The sequence below is a fragment of the Dendropsophus ebraccatus genome, chromosome 5, assembly GCF_027789765.1.
Source record: "Dendropsophus ebraccatus isolate aDenEbr1 chromosome 5, aDenEbr1.pat, whole genome shotgun sequence".
Lineage (NCBI taxonomy): Eukaryota > Metazoa > Chordata > Amphibia > Anura > Hylidae > Dendropsophus > Dendropsophus ebraccatus.
This window is the reverse complement of record NC_091458.1, coordinates 7,418,581-7,439,376: the sequence shown is the minus strand read 5'-3', so window position 1 is coordinate 7,439,376 and position 20,796 is coordinate 7,418,581. Positions and strand designations below refer to the sequence as shown.

At 49.5% G+C, this 20,796-nt stretch overlaps 1 protein-coding gene across 7 annotated transcripts in view; it reads left to right on the top strand.

Annotated features, from left to right (window-relative positions):
- NUMA1 (nuclear mitotic apparatus protein 1) overlaps positions 1-20,796 on the top strand; it is a 51,064-nt gene that overhangs the window by 16,136 nt on the left and 14,132 nt on the right. For 3 of the 7 annotated variants that reach the window (XM_069969420.1, XM_069969414.1, XM_069969415.1), the window contains exons 2-15: positions 3,501-3,578; positions 4,687-4,772; positions 6,460-6,530; positions 6,699-6,787; positions 7,146-7,226; positions 7,303-7,393; positions 9,185-9,314; positions 9,405-9,562; positions 9,699-9,813; positions 12,526-12,643; positions 13,067-13,207; positions 15,612-15,734; positions 15,835-19,503; positions 19,971-20,012. In XM_069969420.1, coding sequence (XP_069825521.1) covers positions 3,537-3,578; positions 4,687-4,772; positions 6,460-6,530; positions 6,699-6,787; positions 7,146-7,226; positions 7,303-7,393; positions 9,185-9,314; positions 9,405-9,562; positions 9,699-9,813; positions 12,526-12,643; positions 13,067-13,207; positions 15,612-15,734; positions 15,835-19,503; positions 19,971-20,012 — 4,956 coding nt within the window. In that variant the 5' untranslated portion in view covers positions 3,501-3,536. Of the gene's footprint in view, positions 1-3,229; positions 3,248-3,340; positions 3,404-3,497; positions 3,579-4,686; positions 4,773-6,459; positions 6,531-6,698; positions 6,788-7,145; positions 7,227-7,302; positions 7,394-9,184; positions 9,315-9,404; positions 9,563-9,698; positions 9,814-12,525; positions 12,644-13,066; positions 13,208-15,611; positions 15,735-15,834; positions 19,504-19,970; positions 20,013-20,796 lie in introns of those variants that run through there. The other 4 variants (XM_069969417.1, XM_069969416.1, XM_069969419.1 and 1 more) reach the window with 3 other exon arrangements.

Genomic DNA, 20,796 nt, shown 5'->3' with positions numbered 1-20,796 from the left:
GTAGTGCGGGCGGGAGGAGAGCGCAAGTGCCGGTGGTGTGCGCCCGCGCAGAGCGGGTACACCAGGTATGTTCCCTCCTGCCCCGGTCTGCTCCATGCCCCTGCCGATCTGCCCTATTCTCCCCCCGATCTGCCCCATGCACCCCCCAGTGTGCCCCATGCATGTCCCCCAGTGTACCCCATGCCTTTCCCCCCTAGTCTGCCCCTTGCTCCCCCCAGTGTGCCCCATACTTGCCCCCCCCCCCCCAGTGTACCCCATGCTCTCCAGCCCAGTGTACCCCATGCCCTTCCCCCCCCAGTCTGCCCCATGCTCTTAGCTATGACCCTGACCCTCATCTTTACCTGTACTACTACTACACCCCTCATCTTTACCTGTACTACTACTACACTCCTCATGTATACCTGTACTACTACTACACTCCTAATCTGTACCTGTACTACTACTATTACACCCCTCATCTTTACCTGTACTACTACTACACTCCTCATCTGTACCTGTACTACTACTGCACCCCTCATCTATACCTGTACTACTACTACACCCCTCATCTATACCTGTACTACTACTACACTCCTCATCTATACCTGTACTACTACTACACCCCTCATCTATACCTGTACTACTACTACACTCCTCATCTATACCTGTACTACTACTACTACACTCCTCATCTATACCTGTACTACTACTACTACTACACTCCTCATCTATACCTGTACTACTACTACACTCCTCATCTATACCTGTACTACTACTACACTCCTCATCTATACCTGTACTAATACTACACCCCTCATCTGTACCTGTACTACTACTACTACACCCCTCATCTGTACCTGTACTACTACTACTACACCCCTCATCTTTACCTGTACTACTACACTCCTCATCTGTACCTGTACTACTACTACACCCCTCATTTTTACCTGTACTGCTAATCCCCTCATCTGTACTACTACTAATACACTAGTACATAGGGCACATATTTGGGAAAACTACTTATATAGGGCACACAATGGTCTTGTCTACTACATAGGGGCACGGGAGGAGCACTGTTACACTGGGAAGCAATATGGTTGTTGTCTCAAACGTCTATAAAATAGTTTCTGATGCTGCAGGGAGAAAAATGTCCTGTTTGTTTAGCAAAAAGAGAAAAAATCGAGATTTAAATTGAGAATCGTCCAAAATTTTTTAAAAATCGAGATTTTATTTTTTGGCCATATCGCCCAGCCCTACTATACATTATACACCACATGCTGCTATACTGTACAGTAACTTATATATCACATATCCAGCTGCTGCTGTGTTATCAGGGTTATACAGTTACTATACATTATATACCACATGCTGATTGCTATACTGTATAGTAACTGCATAACCCTGATAACACTGCAGCAGGTTGTAGATACAGAATGGAACTGCAGATCCCCATAATGCAGTAGCGCAGTACAATAGGCTAGAATAGAGCAGCAGGGCTGTGTGGTCACTTGACAGCAATGGGGAAGGGGGTGTGTTCATCATGGACCAATCAGGAAGTGAGAATCACAGAGCTGTGCAGGAGAACAGTGACAGAAACATTTCTATACAACAGTGTGAATGGCTGAGTGTAAGTGCAGGCACATTATAGCAGCAGTGTGTATAGCTGAGTGTAGGTGCAGGCACAGTATAGCAGCAGTGTGTATAGCTGAGTGTAAGTGCAGGCACATTATAGCGGCAGTGTGTATAGCTGAGTGTAGGTGCAGGCACAGTATAGCAGCAGTGCGTATAGCTGAGTGTAGGTGCAGGCACAGTATAGCAGCAGTGCGTATAGCTGAGTGTAGGTGCAGGCACATTATAGCGGCAGTGTGTATAGCTGAGTGTAGGTGCAGGCACAGTATAGCAGCAGTGCGTATAGCTGAGTGTAGGTGCAGGCACATTATAGCAGCAGTGTGTATAGCTGAGTGTAGGTGCAGGCACAGTATAGCAGCAGTGCGTATAGCTGAGTGTAGGTGCAGGCACAGTATAGCAGCAGTGTGTATAGCTGAGTGTAAGTGCAGGCACATTATAGCGGCAGTGTGTATAGCTGAGTGTAGGTGCAGGCACAGTATAGCAGCAGTGCGTATAGCTGAGTGTAGGTGCAGGCACATTATAGCAGCAGTGTGTATAGCTGAGTGTAGGTGCAGGCACATTATAGCAGCAGTGTATAGCTGAGTGTAGGTGCAGGCACAGTATAGCAGCAGTGTATATAGCTGAGTGTAGGTGAAGGCACAGTATAGCAGCAGTGCGTATAGCTGAGTGTAGGTGCAGGCACAATATAGCAGCAGTTGTGTATAGCTGAGTATAAGTGCAGGCACATTATAGCAGCAGTGTGTATAGCTGAGTGTAGGTGCAGGCACATTATAGCAGCAGTGTATAGCTGAGTGTAGGTGAAGGCACAGTATAGCAGCAGTGCGTATAGCTGAGTGTAGGTGCAGGCACATTATAGCAGCAGTGTGTATAGCTGAGTGTAGGTGCAGGCACAGTATAGCAGCAGTGCGTATAGCTGAGTGTAGGTGCAGGCACAGTATAGCAGCAGTGTGTATAGCTGAGTATAAGTGCAGGCACATTATAGCAGCAGTGTGTATAGCTGAGTGTGAGTGCAGGCACATTATAGCAGCAGTGTGTATAACTGAGTATAAGTGCAGGCACAGTAGAGCAGCAGTGTGCATAGCTGAGTGTAGGTGCAGGCACATTATAGCAGCAGTGTGTATAGCTGAGTGTAAGTGCAGGCACATTATAGCGGGAATGGAGAGGATGGGAAACACAAGGGCTGACAGACTGCAGGGAGCGACGTTGTTCCACCTATAATCTGATTCCTCTGCTCTCTTGCGGCTTTTTATATGTGACAAGATGCAAATGCCATTTAGGAAACGTTGCACAACTTTCCCCCCAGTGTCTATTGTGTAACATCTGACCATGTGACCCCAGCCTCCAGGGCAGAGGTCATGTGACATCATCGGGCAGCAGTTGTCAGCCTCTCTGCTTGCTGTCAGTGAATGTATACAATGTAAGAGGATATTCCCCTAGGAGTGGCCGCTCCTGGCAGTGACGGGGTTAGTGGTTGGCGTTCCTCACTTGGACTTTGTCGCCGTCTCCTTTGTTGTCTGTCATCCCCTGGAAGGTGTCTGTCGGGTTATGTAACTTGCCCGCTGTTTACCTTACTGTCCAGCCGCAGAGGGGGCGAGACCTGTCAGACGTATCTGATGTCGGAAATGCAGCGAGATCCTGTGTAATCACCGATATCTAAGGGGCGAAAGTGTGATGGGAAAATACAGTAATGTCAGTGAGTGGTCAGCGCAGCAGCACAGAGTGTTTAAGGAGGGGTCACACACACTGGATGGAACAGGCTCAGCAGCAGGTTCTCCATATTGGCAGTATGACTGGTGTATGTCCCGTTGATAGGTCTGGTGTATCTCACTTTGATATGACTGGTGTATGTCCCTTTGCTGTGTATAACCTGACATCGGCTTCTCTTCCAGCAGGAGATACCTGCGCTGTGACCCTGGACAACTGCGACCATGTCTCTACACGGGACCTTACTGGAGTCCCTGCTTACATGGGTAAGGACTGATCACATCCTATACTGACTACAGGTCACTGACTGCTCCTTCACATTCACTAACATGAAGAGCTGATGATAGGGGGACATACAGTGATGGCTGCTGCGTGACTGATACAGGGGAGACCCCTGGGACCCCCCACAGGTGGCAGCCCTGCTGCTATATTCCCTTTTACCCCCCTGGTGATGCTACAGCTCTGTCCCTCGCAGGCCTCTTTAAAGGACTGTGATGTCTCCATCCTCCTGTGATGTGGTATTGGGGGTGGGGGCATACCTGCCCCTCCTGTGATGTAGTATTGGGGGGTGGGGGGATACCTGCCCCTCCTGTGATGTGGTATTGGGGGATGGGGGGATACCTGCCCCTCCTGTGATGTGGTATTGGGGGATGGGGGGATACCTGCCCCTCCTGTGATGTAGTATTGGGGGATGGGGAGATACCTGCCCCTCCTGTGATGTGGTATTGGGGGGTGGGGGGGATACCTGCCCCTCCTGTGATGTAGTATTGGGGGATGGGGAGATACCTGCCCCTCCTGTGATGTAGTATTGGGGGTGGGGGCATACCTGCCCCTCCTGTGATGTAGTATTGGGGGTGGGGGCATACCTGCCCCTCCTGTGATGTGGTATTGGGGGTGGGTGGGATACCTGCCCCTCCTGTGATGTAGTATTGGGGGATGTGGAGATACCTGCCCCTCCTGTGATGTGGTATTGGGGGGTGGGGGGGGATACCTGCCCCTCCTGTGTTGTGGTATTGGGGGGTGGGGGGGGATACCTGCCCCTCCTGTGATGTGGTATTGGGGGGTGGGGGGGATACCTGCCCCTCCTGTGATGTGGTATTGGGGGGTGGGGGGGGATACCTGCCCCTCCTGTGATGTGGTATTCGGGGTGGGGGGATACCTGCCCCTCCTTTGATGTAGCATTGGGGGATGGGGAGATACCTGCCCCTCCTGTGATGTAGTATTGGAGGATGGGGAGATGTAGTATTGGGGGGTGGGGAGATACCTGCCCCTCCTGTGATGTAGTATTGGGGAATGGGGAGATACCTGCCCCTCCTGTGATGTAGTATTTGGGGGGATTCCTCCATGTCCTCTGATCCTCCATGTCTCCACCAGGTGAACAGCCTGAAGGTGGATGAGCCCGTCCAGCAGATCTCCCAGATGCAGGATCTCAACATCTTCATCAAGATCATCACTAAGCTGTAAGTAGTGACGCCGAGCTCCACCTGTAGGGGGCGCTATGTGGTGTCCTGCGTATAATTATGAAGGTTACACTGTAATCCACAACTAGGGATGAAGGTCAGGAGGGTTTAACCCTTTAAGGACATGGCCCATTTTCGTTTTTACGTTTTCGGTTTTTCCTCCTTGTGTTTAAAAGGTCATAGCACTTGCATTTTTCCACCTAGAAACCCACATGACCCCTTATTTTTTGCGTCACTAATTGTACTTTGCAATTACAGGCTGAATTTTTGCATAAAGTACACTGCGAAACCAGAAAAAAATTCAAAGTGTGGTGAAATTGAAAAAAAAAAAACGCATTTCTTTTATTTGGGGGAAATGTGTTTTTACGCCATTCACCCTGGGGTAAAACTGACTTGTTATGCATGTTCCTCAAGTCGTTACGATTAAAACGATATATAACATGTATAACTTATATTGTATCTGATGGCCTGTAAAAAATTCAAACCGTTGTTAACCAATATACGTTCCTTAAAATCGCTCCATTCCCAGGCTTATAGCGCTTTTATCCTTTGGTCTATGGGGCTGTGCGAGGTGTCATTTTTTGCGCCATGATGTGTTCTTTCTATCGGTACCTTGATTGCCCATATACGTCTTTTTGATCGCTTTTTATTAAATTTTTTCTGGATTTGATGCGACCAAAAATGCGCAATTTTGCATTTTGGGATTTTTTTGCGCTGACGCCGTTTACCGTACGAGATCAGGAATGTGATTAATTAATAGTTCGGGCGATTACGCACGCGGCGATAGCAAACATGTTTATTTATTTATTTGTTTACTTTTATTTAAAACCTGGGAAAAGGGGGGTGATTCAGACTTTTATTAGGGGAGGGGGCTTTTTACTATAAACAACACTTTTTTTTTTTTTTTTTACACATATACTAGAAGCCCCCCTGGGGGACTTCTAGTATATACACTTGGATCTCTCATTGAGATCTCTGCAGCATAGATATGCTGCAGAGATCCATGAGATCGGCACTCGTTTGCTTTCGGCTGCTGCAGCCGGAAACAAACGAGTGCCGAGCCGAGGACGGCGCCATCTTGGACGCGTCCCCGGCCGGCATCAGTAACGGAGATCGCTCCTCCGGGACAAGGTCCCGGAGGAGCGATCTCCCCCACTAGACACCAGGGAAACGTTGCCTCCGGTAATCGGAGGCAGCTGTCAACTTTGACAGCTGCCTCCGATTAGCTAATTAGCGGGCACGGCGATCAGACCGTGCCCGCTAATAGCAGCGGTCCCGGGCTACACGCGGCACCCGGGATCGCGGCACTTCAAAGCGGGGCCGCCGCGCGGCCCCGCTTTGAAGTGCAAGTGAGGACATAGGACGTACCGGTACGTCCTATGTCCTTAAGAGGTTAAAAAACTGAAGCGTCCACTGGCAGCAAGCAGAGATTTTATAGGATTGAAACTTGTCCTATTGTAGCAAATTTTGGTAACACTCCACGTTTGTTTGTGTGTGTATGTGTGTATATATATATATATATATATATATATCTATACATATACACACACACACACACACACACACACATATACACACACACACACACACACATACACACACATACACACACACATACACACACACACACACACACACACATGTATGAGAGAGATACATGATGATTCTCTGCGTACAATCATTACAGGAATGGGAACGTGGATGAAGCTGCCCGGATCCTGAACCAACCCCTGGAGGACAGACTAAGGTTCTTACAAAGTAAGATTGGTGGATGACAGTGGCAATAATGACAGTACTGACCTTGAGTTACATCCTGTATTATACTGCAGAGCTGCACTCACTATTCTGCTGGTCACGTACATTATCTTGGGCACCTGTATACAGCACATTGTAGCTGACTGCCTCCTGTTGTTGCTCCCCCTACAGGACACTGCAGATGTGGCTCTAAAGCGGAGGATCTGGTGCAGTGGGAGAGGATCTTACATGGAGAGAACAGTGATCTGGAGATATGTAAGGTTAGTGATGGAATCTGAGATTCAGGCTGCTGCTGGCCGGCTGGGAGATTGACTATGGTCTGTAGAGTCTGCTCTATAACTATACATGGGGGAGATCTGAAAGAATTCAGTTCTGGACGTTGGGTTCATGGGGAGGGGGGGGGGGACTAGCCTGTGCCGCCGGGGGTGGGGGGGGGCTGGCCTGTGCCGCCGGGGGTGGTGGGACTGGCCTGTGCCGCCGGGGTCATATCCCGTATTTCCAGGTGACGCTGCCCTGCAAATTTGGCTCAATGGTTGAATATTCTAGTTGCAAAAGGGGTAGGGGAGGTGGAGGCTCTGGTATACACAGACTTCTAAGTATCGTCTTTCCTTCCTTCAGGTTATCGTCTTGCTCTTCTATGTCTCCAACATGAAGTGTAAGAACGCTCAGGAGTGGGAGACGTTCGACCACAAGACGCAGGTGAATGCCGCCTCTGTGTGGGGGAGGGGATGTGAGGTGATGGGTAGATGTGACCGTCCCTGTGTGTTCTCTGCAGACTGAACTCGCCTCCATTCTGAGGTTTGTTCTGGACAATGAAGACGATCTGTCACTTGATGATAAACTGATCCGCTTCCTGCAGAGGAAAGGTAGGACGGGGATGGGTGGTTCTGGGGGCATGGCGACAGCATTGCTTGCAAGGTATATGGGGGGCGGGGGCCCTCTTTGTTGCATCCTTTGACTTTCGAATAATAATGTGGACCATACATATTACAACAGTGCAGGGGAACCTGCAGCCCTCCAGCTGTTGCAGAACTACAATTCCCATCCTTCTGGATGGTCATGCATGATGGGAATAGTGATTCAACAGCTGGAGGACCACAGGTTCCCCACCCACCACCACATGTAGGTAAAAGTTTCCCCCCCTATAAATCTTTAGAGGGAACCAGTCAGGACAATTGTGCTGATTAAGCTCCAGGGAGGCTGCAGAGATGTAGTTAGCAGGTCTCCTACCGCGCTTTATTTCTCAGGGAGAGACGGGACTAGTCATCTGGCCTGTGTTTTAGTTAACGTTGGCCCATTAGAGGCCTCTTTGCCTGTCAATCAGCCCCGCAGAGAGCTATAACTAGAGCACCGTCCGAAGACTAGCCACGGCTCTCCCCCTGAACCCGCTCGCAGGATTAAAGGGGTACTCCGGGCAAATTACATAATTTAACATTGCACTTACAAAGGAAAGTTATATAACATTGCCATTTACACTCCTTAGGACAGCTGTAATGTTACCCGCCCCACTCCTCCTCTGCCCGCCCAGTTTTACAATACATACTATATTATATGTCGGGCTCCCTCCTCTGCATGATGTCTGTCTCCTCTACTTCTCAGTCATTCTTAAGATCGGCAGCTGCCTGCAGGATCAGATGTCACATATCTAATAGGAGGCGTTTGGCACCCTTTCAATGCCAGATGCCTGCTAGGAGATCACTGGTGTCTGATGCTACAGGATTCTCCTCCAGAATGACTGAGAAGCAGAGGAGACCTTGGGCACCAGATTCAGCTATAACACATAGTCCAGCAGCTGACAGCAAGCAGCAACATCTGTCTGGAGCTGAAAGGGTTTGTTTCAATGCTCCCTGGAAGATCCTGGCCGAGTTCAAGCTTCTGAAAGATGTTGCCGCTTGCTGTCAGCTGCTGGACTATGTGTTATAGCTGAATCTGGTGTCCGAGGTCTCCTCTGCTTCTCAGTCATTCTGGAGGAGAATCCTGTAGTTTGCAGAGCTACAGTACAACCACCCACATCATGCCATGCTGATACTTGATTAAGTATCAGCATGGCATGATGGTGGGGGTTGTATGTGTGCAAGTTAGTTGCACAGCTTTCAGAACTACTACCACCATCATTGTCTCTTGGACAAGATGCTGGTAGTAATATTTCAAGCTGTGCAACTCCAGGTTGCACAACCACAACCGGCAGGAAGCAGGAAGTGGTGTACTCTCTCCAGTCTGACTCAGTGCTCTTTGCTGCCACCTCTGTCCATGTCAGGAACTGCCCAGAGCAGCAGAAAATCCACATAGAAAACCTCTCCTGCTCTGGACAGTTCCTGGCATGGACAAAGGTGGCAGCAGAGAGCACTGTCAGACTGGAATGAATACACCACTTCCTGCAGAACATACAGCAGCTGATAAGTACTGGAATTTTTTTTTTTAATGGACGTTAATTACAAATCTATATAACTTTATGAAACCAGTTGATTTGATAGAAGATGATTTTCATCGGAGTTTCCCTTTTATCGGCACAAGTGTGCTGACTGGTTCCCGTTAAATCGACCCGCAGCATTGGACTTATAGACACTTACAGATGGTCTTTGGTTTTTCTTTTATATTGAGACCCTTTATAGTTTGGTTCCATAGTTGACTTGTTTTCTTGTAACCCCTGTGAGCAGCCCGGACCCCCTTGGCCAGTGACAGCGCCTCCAGCTCTGATGACACCATGTCCCCCACTGTGCCCACCAGGAAGACACAAGTGCGGTTTCTGGAGCTGCATCGCGTTGCTTCATCTTCTAGCATGAGAAGGTAATGTTCCAGGTGACCTGGTCTGTCTGTGTGTATCCCTCCCCCCTCCTCCGACCACCCTGACCGGTGCCTCTCGTTGTGACCCTGTAGTTTTCCGCTGGACTCTCCCTCCTCTCCGATGAGCGAGGTGCTGCACATGCCGCAGTTCCAGATACGGAGGCTCCGCAAGCAGCTGATCGAGGGGCGAGACCTGAGGGACGAGCTGGAACTGGAGCTGTCCGAGACCAAGAAACGTCTGGCCGAGAAGGGTAAGAAGAGATGGTGGCCGCTCATGTGCCTGTATATAGATAGGCTTTCGGGACACAATCCTACAAATGGTCACACATTACTGTACTTACTGCTCATACACTGGGAACCTTCTCATCGTGTCTGTCACCTCCACAGAAGCGCAGATCTTCCTCATGCAGCAGCGTATCGAGCGTCTTGTGGTGCTGAATGAAAAGCAGGAGAACCAGCAGGAGCCCAGAGAGATGGAGGAGCTGCGGGAGAAGAACGAGAGGTGAGATCACACAGTGACCCACAGTGTCCAGAGCAGCCTGATCAGTAACATTATAGCAGCTGTGGCCTTGGTGCCCCCACAGTACATACATGATCTTGTGTATAGTGATCGGCAGACGGACCTCTGAGCTGTAACATTATAGCAGCCGTGGCGCCTCCATAGTACATACATGATGTCATGTATAGTGATCCATAAGTCAAACACATTACTGATCTCAGGGAGACCAGCCAAAGATAATACTGCTGGCTACTGGTTAAAGCGCTCAGTGCTTTGAAATCCTAGGTGCATTGCCCATGGAGCCTCATTTAAGAGTCTCAAAACACAGGACTAGCCAGATATCCCTTCCCAGGGGGAAGTATAGTGATCGGCAGATGGACCTCTGATCGGTAACATTACAGCAGCCTTAGTGCCCCCACAGTACATACATGATGCCATGTATAGTGATCAGCAGATGGACCTCTGAGCTGAAACATTACAGCAGCATTAGTGCACCCACATTACATACATGATGCCATGTATAGGGATCGGCAGATGGACCTCTGAGCTGAAACATTACAGCAGCATTAGTGCACCCACATTACATACATGATGCCATGTATAGTGATCGGCAGATGGACCTTCGCTCATCCAGATTGACCTTTGCTCTGTTTCGGCGAGGTCATTGCACATAGAGCTGATGTGATTCACACAATAAAGCAGCCTTATACTGAAGACTGAAGCTGCGTATACAAGGACCAGGGGCCTATGTGCGCAGGGTGGTGAGTGGAGTTGTTAAAAATGCTTCATAATAAAAATGGCTCATAGTGTCCGTTAAAAAAAAAAAAAAAGAAACGTTTAGGCACAGACATCCTGTAAGTTATTAGTTGTAGTGTTCTAGGTGTTCAGGCTTTCACCTGTAGTAAGAACATGCAGGGAGCATCACACAGCTGTGCGCTCCCCTCCCTGGCTTACAAAGATTGCAGCAGACTCTCTATAGACTAATAAGATCGCAGTCAGTCATGGATTGAAGCGCACAGTTACATGCTTCTCCCAGCTTGTTCTGACAATTGTGTGGGGTCTGAACATCCAAACCCTGACATTGCAGAGGTTTAGGTAAATGACAGAGGCTCCAAACCACCAGCAAGTGTATCTGTCCCCAGGAGGTAGGAAGGCTGCCGACCTCTTTACCTGGGCTGGGAGGGGGCTGCCAGGGTGGTGGAGAGCACCAGGACAAAGGAATTGTATCTAAACATATAGATTTGTTAAATGCACCAGAGGTGTACATTATAGTGAGAGGCTGGAGAAATAACCCTGTACATATAGTAGTATATGGTAGGTAAATACACGGGGCTGGTGCAGGATAACCCTGTACATATAGTAGTATATGGGAGGTAAATACACGGGGCTGGTGCAGGATAACCCTGTACATATAGTAGTATATGGGAGGTAAATACATGGGGCTGATGCAGGATAACCCTGTACATGTAGTAGTATATGGTAGGTACATTCATGGGGCTGATGCAACTTTGTAGTTCACAGTACACGTTTTCATGGAGGATAATCTTTACACTCGAGTGCTTGACCTTAGTGCTGGAGGTAGTTGCTTGAGAAGAGTTGCAGCAGTGCTTGTAGAGTAGAGAATAGAGTAGAGGCGTTTGCCAAAGGAACCCCAACCCAATGTAGTCTTGTACTCTGCAGGAACCTTGAGAGATACCTTGAGTGAAGTGACATTCGTACTCACATTTAGACACTGTCTTAAGGCCTTCTCCCTCTGGTAGCGTCGAACCTGTCCCAGTAGGGTAGTACAAGCCCCAGCTGAGGTTATCTGGGTGTAGCTAGGTGTCCAAGTCTTCCCAGTTGCCTGCACTGCATAGTAGAATACATAGACCTTTGTATACCTGTTGCTTTGTCCTACTGATGCTAGTTCCTATTACTTCAGGATACTGCCCTGCACTATTCTGACGTGTTCCTGGCATGGGTCAGGATGTTCCTTGGTGACTAGTCTCCCTTGTCGGTTCTTAGCACTGCATAGTATAAGTGACTGTTTGCATAGAAAAACTGTTGGTCTCTAGTTGCATCTGTTTATGGTGGCTAGACTCAACTAACTCGTGTCCCTGACAGGGGTCCTGGCATCAGCCAGGCCCTGGCTTAACTTCCGAAGGAACGGTTGTCTTTTGCGTACTCTTACTGAGAACTGCCCTGCACTTCCTCCTACAGGGGCCTTTTGTGTGCCTGCCTGTGAGTGGTAGGGACGAGTGTGTGCTAGAGAGAGGATAGGTAGAGAAGAAAAAGGGTACCTCCCAGTGATCAGACAAAAACATTAACCCATGACGACCTTCAGCTCTGCATAGAAATAACTACATAAGGAATAGTGACACCTAGTGGGGCAACTTAATACTTCATGCACCACTTAACCTGAGAGAAAAGCCTTTTGACAGGTGCAAAGAACACAAACATTGGGACACCACAATAGTATATGATAGGTGAGTACGTAGGGCTGGTGCAGGATTAACTCCTTGTAATATGTAAGTAAGGCCCCACTTACCTCAATCCCCCTCTGATCCCACTCCTATGCCTCAGTGGTCTTGCTCCTTCCTGCACCTATCTCCCCCCTCTCACTACTTACAGGCTCTTTCATCTGTTTACATGGTCTCTCATGTATCTGCCTCCATATTTCCCCTCGGTCACATGGGGATGACACTGACTAGCCTTTACTCTTGTCTCTCGTGTTAGTCTCATGATCCGCCTCCGGGACGCCCTAAAGCAGTGTCAGGATATGAAAACGGACAGGAACCAGCTGGAGCGGAAGAACGATCAGTTGTCTGAGGAGAACGGGGACCTGTCATACAAGGCAAGTATCAAGGCACGGCTCAGGGTGTAGCCGGTATCACATGTTTTTACTGGAGACGTGGGCTTTGGCTTTATGATTCCATAGCAAAAATCTCCAGGTTTTTAGCTAGAAGCTATGTATCTGTGGCAGACGGCCACTTGCCTAAGCTCTAGTCCGGAGTGGGTATGAGTTTATTGGGATTGTTGTAGAGCACAGGTGTCAAACTCGGGCCCTCCAGCTGTTAAAAGACTACAACTCCCATTATGCATGGACAGCTAAAGCTTTAGCTTTCCAGGCAAGATGGGAATTGTAGTTTTGCAACAGCTGGAGGGTTAAAGGTTTCCCATCCCTGATTTACAACCAGTACTTCCGGCTTCATGCACCCTGGTTGGTGTGTCATCACTGCGTTGCTTTAGGTTGACATCCATTTGATACTCTGCCCAGGTACGAGACTTGTCCAGTCGATTGGCACAACTACAGGAAGCTCTGAACGAGACCACTGAAGAGCATGAGGCATCCATGGCCGGGTGGCAGCAGCAGCAGAGTCAGCTACAGACTGAGCTCAACACAGCAATAACGGAGAAGGTAAAAGCATGGTGTGCACCATACTAAGGGATTGCTCAGCTTTAGGGTATGTGCAGACTACAGGTTCGGAGCGGAGAACTTCAAGCGGTTTTCACCGCGCACCCCTGCTTGAAGTTTTGCCTGTCCGTAGGCTCCATTCTATGCTCAGGCAGATTCCACTGTCCTCCTAAAGAATTTACATGTCAGTTCTTTGGGCGGCAGAAACTGCCTGAGCATAGAATGGAGCCTATGGGACAGGTGGAACTTCAAGCAGGGGCGCAGAGCGGAATCCGTGTGTGTAATCTGTAATCTGTGTGTAATTCGTAGTCTGCACATTGTCAGGGGTTCCTGATTGTGAGTTGTCAGTAAATCCTTCACCAAGTAAAGTCTTGGCCACTAGGTGTCTCACTTTCCTACAATCTCCTGTCTTCTGCCTGTAAGGGAAATTCTATTTCTAGTAGCAGAAATCAAAGTAGATTAAGTTGTCCAGCGAAAATCTTTTTCTTTCAAATCAACTAGTGTCAGAAAGTTATATACATTTGTAATTTACTTCAATTAAAAATCTAAGTTTATTAGCTCCTATATGTACTGCAGGAAATGTTTTTATTTTCAGTGTGACACAGTGCTCTCTGCTGACATCTCTGGCCTAGACAGGAACTGCCCACAGCAGGAGAGGTTTTCCATGGGGATTCCACCATGTTTTTCAAAGTCCAGACAATCCCCTTCAGCACTCGGCAACCTTCTGTTCTGAAGTCCTATAGAGAGTGATTGAGCAATATAGCTTGGAGTAAGAGGGACCCCTGTTCTCATGATCGGTGGTGGTCCCCATGAGACAGATACCTTTCCCTTTTTCTCGTGATAACATTTAAAGGAGAAGTCCGGCCACATGACAAAAAAAAAAAATAGCTTTTGCATCTGGGATACTACTTCCCACACCCATGTGAAGCTATTCCACCAGAACTGGCCTTCTTGTCCACACAGATCAGTCATTTTCACAAGCCTGATGCTCCTCTTCACTTCCGGTTTAGTCAGAACACAGACTCAGCCCTTCTACTACTCCCAGAAGCCCCCTCGGCACGACTGCCTTCCCCCTGTAACACCCCCTCTGTTTTCCCCTCCCCTCCAGCGTGCATACAGTCTACGAGCTGTATACAGGAGAGGAAGACAGCCTGGGTTGTAGAGCGGCTGGCTGAAACTTGTAGTGCGGACATACTTCGGCTGATTTCTGATTCCCAGCACTACAAGCTCCTGCCAGCCAGATACAGCAGCCTGTGTACAGCCGTCCCCTGTGTCCAGCAAGAAGGGGTCACGGCTGGGTTATACAGCGATGCGTTCATTGCTGCTGCTACAGGGAGAGAGGAGGGGGGAGAGAGAGCGGAGGGAGTGAGTGAGTGTCCGGAGATGAAGGAGATAGAGGCTACAGCCGAGTACTCGCTCCTGTCCACCCCCTCCCTTCTCCCTCCTCTCTCCCTGTAGCAGCAGCAATGAACGCATCGCTGTATAACCCAGCCGTGACCCTTTCTTGCTGGACGGGACAGGGGACGGCTGTACACAGGCTGCTGGAAGGAGGATGGGACACAGGCTGCTGCTAGGACCATAGCTGTATGTGGAGCAGAGCGGCTGGCTGAAACTTGTAGTGTGGTAGTTTCTGATTCCCAGCACTACAAGCTCCTGCCAGCCGCTCTGCTCCACATACAGCTATGGTCTGTGTCACATCCACTGTACAGTCCAGCGATCTCTGCTGCTACAGGGAGAGAGGAGGGAGGGAGGGTGGATAGGAGCGGGTACTCGCCTGCAGCCGCTGTCTCCTTCATCTCTGGACACAGTGGATTATGCAGGGACGCCTCCAGAACGCCCCTGTCCTGACATTATTGGCTAGGAGGCGTGCCAGAGAAGGAGGGGAGTTACCGGCCCACAGGGAGGAACGCCCTGGATCGTGACGTTGCCGGCTCCACGTCACGACCCAGGGAAGCACTCAGGGACCAGAGATCGTCGTGACATCAGTAATGAAGCAGGAACTACACAACTTCCGGCAGCGAAAGTGAAGGAGAAAAGTGGGGTAAGGCTGGGGAATCAGAAACTAGTGTACATTTAAAAGTTATATAACTTTACATGTGGGGAGGAACTATAGAAAAAAAAAATTCACAGGACTTCTCCTTTAATCTTGGGATAAAACCTTTAAGCCGTCTCTGTGTAAGAAACATCCTAAGGTCGGCCATGGTATCAGTTACCTACTGGCTGACAATATGGAGAGGTGTTAAGTTCCTGCCAGACTCCTTCAGTCCAATCTGTTATGGCCGCCTCACATTGCCCCCTGAGTAGTGATTTACAATTGAGGTTTAGACCTGACACTTCATGGCCTCTTGTGCATTTGCTTTACTTGAGTGTGTTTTTCCTTTACTACGATTATTCTTTTGTGTTGCAGAAATGTTTGGAGGAACGCCACCAGGTTCTGCAGGAGAAAATCTCCATGTTGGAGGACCAATTAAAGAAGATGGGAGACAGTGAATCCAGTGATAAAGGGGAGCGGCTCGGTGATGTCCTCCAGGTATAACATGTTATGTGCACATTAGTGAAGGTGAGAGAGAGGTTGCGCTGTAAGTGAGACATTCCAGCATGCTGACCGCGCTTACTGTCTCTTTTTTTAGCTGGAGCGCTTACAGCAAGAGGTGGCTGCGTCAAACACTAAACTATCAGAGCTGCACACACAGATCAAACACATGGAGGAAGAGAAGATGACAGCAATGACGGACTTTGAGTCACAGAGATCACGATTTAATGCTGAGAAGGAACAGCTCCAAGACATTGTAACAAACCTGCAGACGTCCTTGTCGGAGATCACCTTCCAGAAGGAGAAGCAGGACCAGGAGGCCAGGCAGCAGGAGGAGAAGCTGACGTGTCAGATTACCAATCTGAAGCTGGAGATCTCCAAGCTAAAGATGTCCCTGGCCCAGAAGGATCAGGAGATTTCTGGTGTCCACAAGGAGGTGGAAGAGGAGAGGAGGCAGAGGGGGCAGCTTGAGGTGGTCCTGCAGAAACAAGAAGAGTCCTCCAAGAAGAACATAGCAGAGCTAAGCCATCAAGTCGACCATCTTGGAAGTACCCTAAGGCAGACTGAAGGCAAATTGCTGGAGTTAAATGAACAACTGGGCCTGAACACGCAGCAGATGTTCAGCTTACAGCAGGAAAGGGATAAGTTTGCTAAAGAGAGAGACTCTGCCATTACTGTGTTCAGTGAGTACAAGAACACTAAGGAGGAAGAAGTCAGTGCCTTGGGTAAGACATGTCAGGCCTTACGAAATGATCACCAAGCCGGATTGGTAGCCGTGGAGGAGCTGAAGAAGGAGAAAGCGGAGCTAGCACTTAAAGTGCAGGAGCTGGATGCCACCATCTTGGACTTGATTGCCAAATGTCAGAACCTGGACAGCGAGAACGATTCCCAGAGCAAGTCTCACGCGGCCACCTTAGAATCGCTGAGGACACGGCTCACGGAACAAGAGGCTTTGCTGAAAACCTACGAGCAGAAAGTGTCCGAGATGGAGGCGGTGAGCGAAGATAATGTGCAGATCAGAGAACAGCTGTTGTCCCTGGAGGAGACTGTAAGAAACCTGACAGAACTGCTGGAAAGAGAAAAGCAGAACGCTGCAAAACTAGAAAGCGAGCGGCAGGAGACTTCTGAGCTCCAAGAGATCATAAAGACCCTAAAGGAAAGCAGAGACCAGGCAGTGTCCGAACGCGACAAGGAAAAGTCAGTGGTGAAGACTCTGGAGTCTCGGCTTTCCCAAATAGAGGTGGAATTCAACGCTAAAGCTGAGAACCTACAGCAGAAGCTGCGCGAGTCCTCCGCCACAATCCAACAACGAGAGGAGGAAATTGAGAAACTCACCCAGGAAATACAGTCATGGAAGGTTCAAGCTGACAGCTGTAGCCAGATGGAAGCTCACATCCAAAGGTTAAAGAAGGATCATGAGGAGGTCTGCCAGCAACTGGCCAACGAGAGGTTAAAATCGTCTCAGATGGATACCGAGGCCAAGGCCGCTGTGATGGCTCAACAAGATCATGTCTGCCACCTGGAGGCTGAGCTCTCTGCAGCCAAGACTCAGCTGAAAGAGAAGGAAGCACAGGAGCAGAAGCTTCTACATACAATCCAGTCATCTGAGGAGAAGCTGCGGCGGGCCCAGAAGGAGGACGCAGAACACGTGACCCAGCTGGAGGTAACCTGCCGCCATAAAGAGCAAGAGCTGCAAGTCCTCTCCAAGGAGCTGTCTGAGGAGAAGGAGAAAACGGCTCATTTAGAGGCTGCTTTAAAGCGGTTAGAAGAAGAAAAGGCTGAGAAGATTGCGGCTTTGGAGTCACAAATAAGTTCAGTGCAAGGAGTGATCCAGAGTCTGGAGGAAAACTTACAGAAGGTCTCAGCAAAGCTGGAGAAGAAGAGCAGAGAGTGTAAAGAGTCCGCGGTGAAGCATCAGCAGGAGGTCGCCCAGAAGGACCAGGAGGCTCAGCGTCTGGACAAGGAGAAGGAGAAAGTCCTCAGAGAACTGAAGAATGAACAAGAAGCTAAACTGGAAGTGGAGTCCCAGCTGCACAAGAGTATGGAGCTCCATAAGAGCGAGGTCACGGCTCTGCAGAATGAACTGTCCCGATCCCTGGATCTCATCACTGCCAAGGAGAACGAACTGGAGAGACTTGCCAAAGAGATCTCTGTAAGGGAGGATGAAATCAAGAAGGAGAAGCACAACATGGCGAGTCTAACCAAAGAGGTGGAAGCGCTAAAAGTCTTTAAGGAACGGGCCACCTCACAGGAGGAGCAGATTAAACACCATATACAGACCGCGAAAGCCGCAGAGTCAGAGGTGAGCGCTCTGAAAGCCAAGATGTCCGAGAAGGACAAACGGGTGGAGCACCTGGACCAAGAGCTTCAGAGCAGAATTCAAGAAGTGGCAACCATCCAGCAGCAATACCAAGCCACGTTACGGGAAGTGCAAGCTCTTCACTCCAGGGCTGCAGAGCTGGAGAGCCGATGCATCGGGTTAGAGGACACCGTGAGCGTCGCCCGTAAAGAAGCAGCCGACGCCAGAGCCGCAGCTTCCGAAAAGGCTTCTGCCTCTGAGCAACATCAGAAGGGAATAGAGACCCTGGCGACAGAGGTGCGGCAGGAGCGTCGCAGGACGTCTGAGATGGAGAAGAAGTTGAAAGAGGCTCAAGCGTTAAAGGCGGAGAGAGAGGCTTCCTTAGAGGCGCTGAAGAAAGAACTCTTCCACAAAGTCCAGGAATTAGAGCAAAGCCAAAAGTTATTGAGCGAATCAAGCAAAGAGGTGAGCAGCGCCAGGTTTGCGTGTCAGGAATACGAGAAGGAGCTGGCCGGAACCAAGGAGCAAGTGGGCCAACATCTGAAGGAGATCGAGAAGAAGACGCAAGAGATACAAAGTCTGCAGAAGGAGCTGAAACATGTTGCTACCAAGCTGAGCAGCAACGAGAGCAGCTATACCGAGGTCAGGGAGCAGCTAGAAAGAGAAACTAGCCGGAGCAGTGAGCTGGAGCAGCAGCTGAGAAGCCTCCAGGAGAAGCTCCAAGCATCTTCTATGGAACTTCTCCATAAACAAGGTGCCATCCAAAATCTGACAACCGAGGCTTCATCCTACAAAGTGGAGGCAGAAAGGCAAAGGGTGACTGTAGAAGAGATGCAGAAGAGCCTGACGTCTTACCAGACGGCCACAGAGAAGCTGGAGAAGGAGGTCAAGATCTGGCAGGAGAAGTGCGGCCACAAGGAGCAGGAGATGTCCGGCCTCCAGCCGCAGCTTCAGGAGTTGGCCTCTCTAAGAAACCTTTACCAGGAGATGAAGGCTGAGCAGGCTCAACGGGAAAACCAACACCAGGAGGCAGTTCTGCACAACCAGAAGGCCATAGAGGCTTTAAAGGCCGAGCTGGAGAAAACCAAAGCAGAGGCAATAGCGGTGCAGACCCTGAGAGGAGACCTGGCCCAGAAGCAGAAGATGCTGGAGAATCTGCAGAAGGAGATGAAGGAGCATCGGAACACTGTGGCCTTACTACAGGAGGAGAACAAGAACCTGCAGGCCGAGAATAATACAGTGTCCCAAACCTACGACCAGGAGCTGAAGAGGATGCAGACCGAGCTGGTCAGGATGTCTGAGAAGAACACGCAGGAGCTCGAGTCTCTACGACTGCAGTATGAGAAGAAGGTCTCTGAGGGCAAAGAGCAAATGCAGGACGCCACCAACAAATACGAGCACGCCAAGGCCAAGATCCTGGACGAGAGGCAGAAGTTCCAAGAGGAGAAGCAGAAACTGCTGACTCAGGTATGTGAAAGTCTTATGGCAGACAAACATTTCCAGTGACAGGTCTCTCGGGCCTCCCCATACATTTGAACGTTCCTATGGGAAGTGGTGAGCTTTAGCCTTACAGCACAGGAGGGGACTTATCCCTCCCAGGAACAACCAGGTGCCAGTAATCCAGCATGTGTAGATGTATAAGCACCTCTAAGGCGTTATCAAGGGGGTAAGTAAACATGGCCGCTTTCTTTCAGAAACTGCACCACTCTTGTCCAAAGTTTGGGTGTGGTATTGCAGCTCAGTTCCATTAAAGTGAATGGAGATGTATTGTAATACTGCACACCGCCTGAGGAAAGGGGTGGCACCATATTTCCAAGAAAGTAGGCAGAAAATCTGGGTCAGTGAACAGGGAAATCCCTGATCAAATCCTAATCGTATTATAAAAAAAAGTAGCAGTCATGTGTTCACACTTGCCTCTTCCTGTTACCCGGCAGGTGGATCAGTTGGAGGCAGCTAAGAAGGATCAGTCTGAGCAGGTAACGGGTGTTTCCTCCTCTCGGCTCCAGCTCCTTAAACGGTGATGGTGCATGCGGCTAACTTCCCCGCTCTGTGCCGTCTCTGGCTCCGCAGCAGTCTTCCTTGTGAACTGTTTGCCCCCGCGGGCTGCAGCAGATCCCGGACGTGGCGTGAGGTTGCGCTGCCGTTCCTCACGCTCTTCTTGTAGTTGAGTAGATTCTGCTGTGGAGAGATAATTCCCGGTCTCGCAGGTTAGAAATCTTCCATTTCTTTAGCATCTTCTGCTTCCAAACCAAAATCTCCTCCCTTTGATTCCTCATAATTGTATGTGGGGGGTGCCCGGCCCCCACTAGATGTGTATACATATATATACTGCCTGCACAATGATACCCCCCCCCCCTTCTTGTCCCCAGTGTTCGGGCTGTGTTACTGGAAGCCTGGATTACCCCTCCCCTGTCCTCCATTCCTATCGATTACTTATAGAATCTTGCACGAACCTGCAAACAGTTTTCAATGAAGACTTCTCCAGCATGGCCTCTGTGGTGTTATGGGTGGGCTGCATGCTGGGAGGGGGGCACAAGGCTTCTCCATGTTCTCTCTCTCTCTCCCCCCTCTGGCCACTAACCCCCTCCTGCTGCATTTATCTCCCAACTTGTGATGTGCTGTATACCCTAGACGCGGAGGTGGTGCACTCATGTGTGCCCCCTGCTGATGAGTGCCCCCTGCACTGACATCAGTCTCTCATCTCCTTTTTTTTTTTTTTTTAGCGCAGACCCCTCTTGACCTTTTACTCTTGTCATTTTA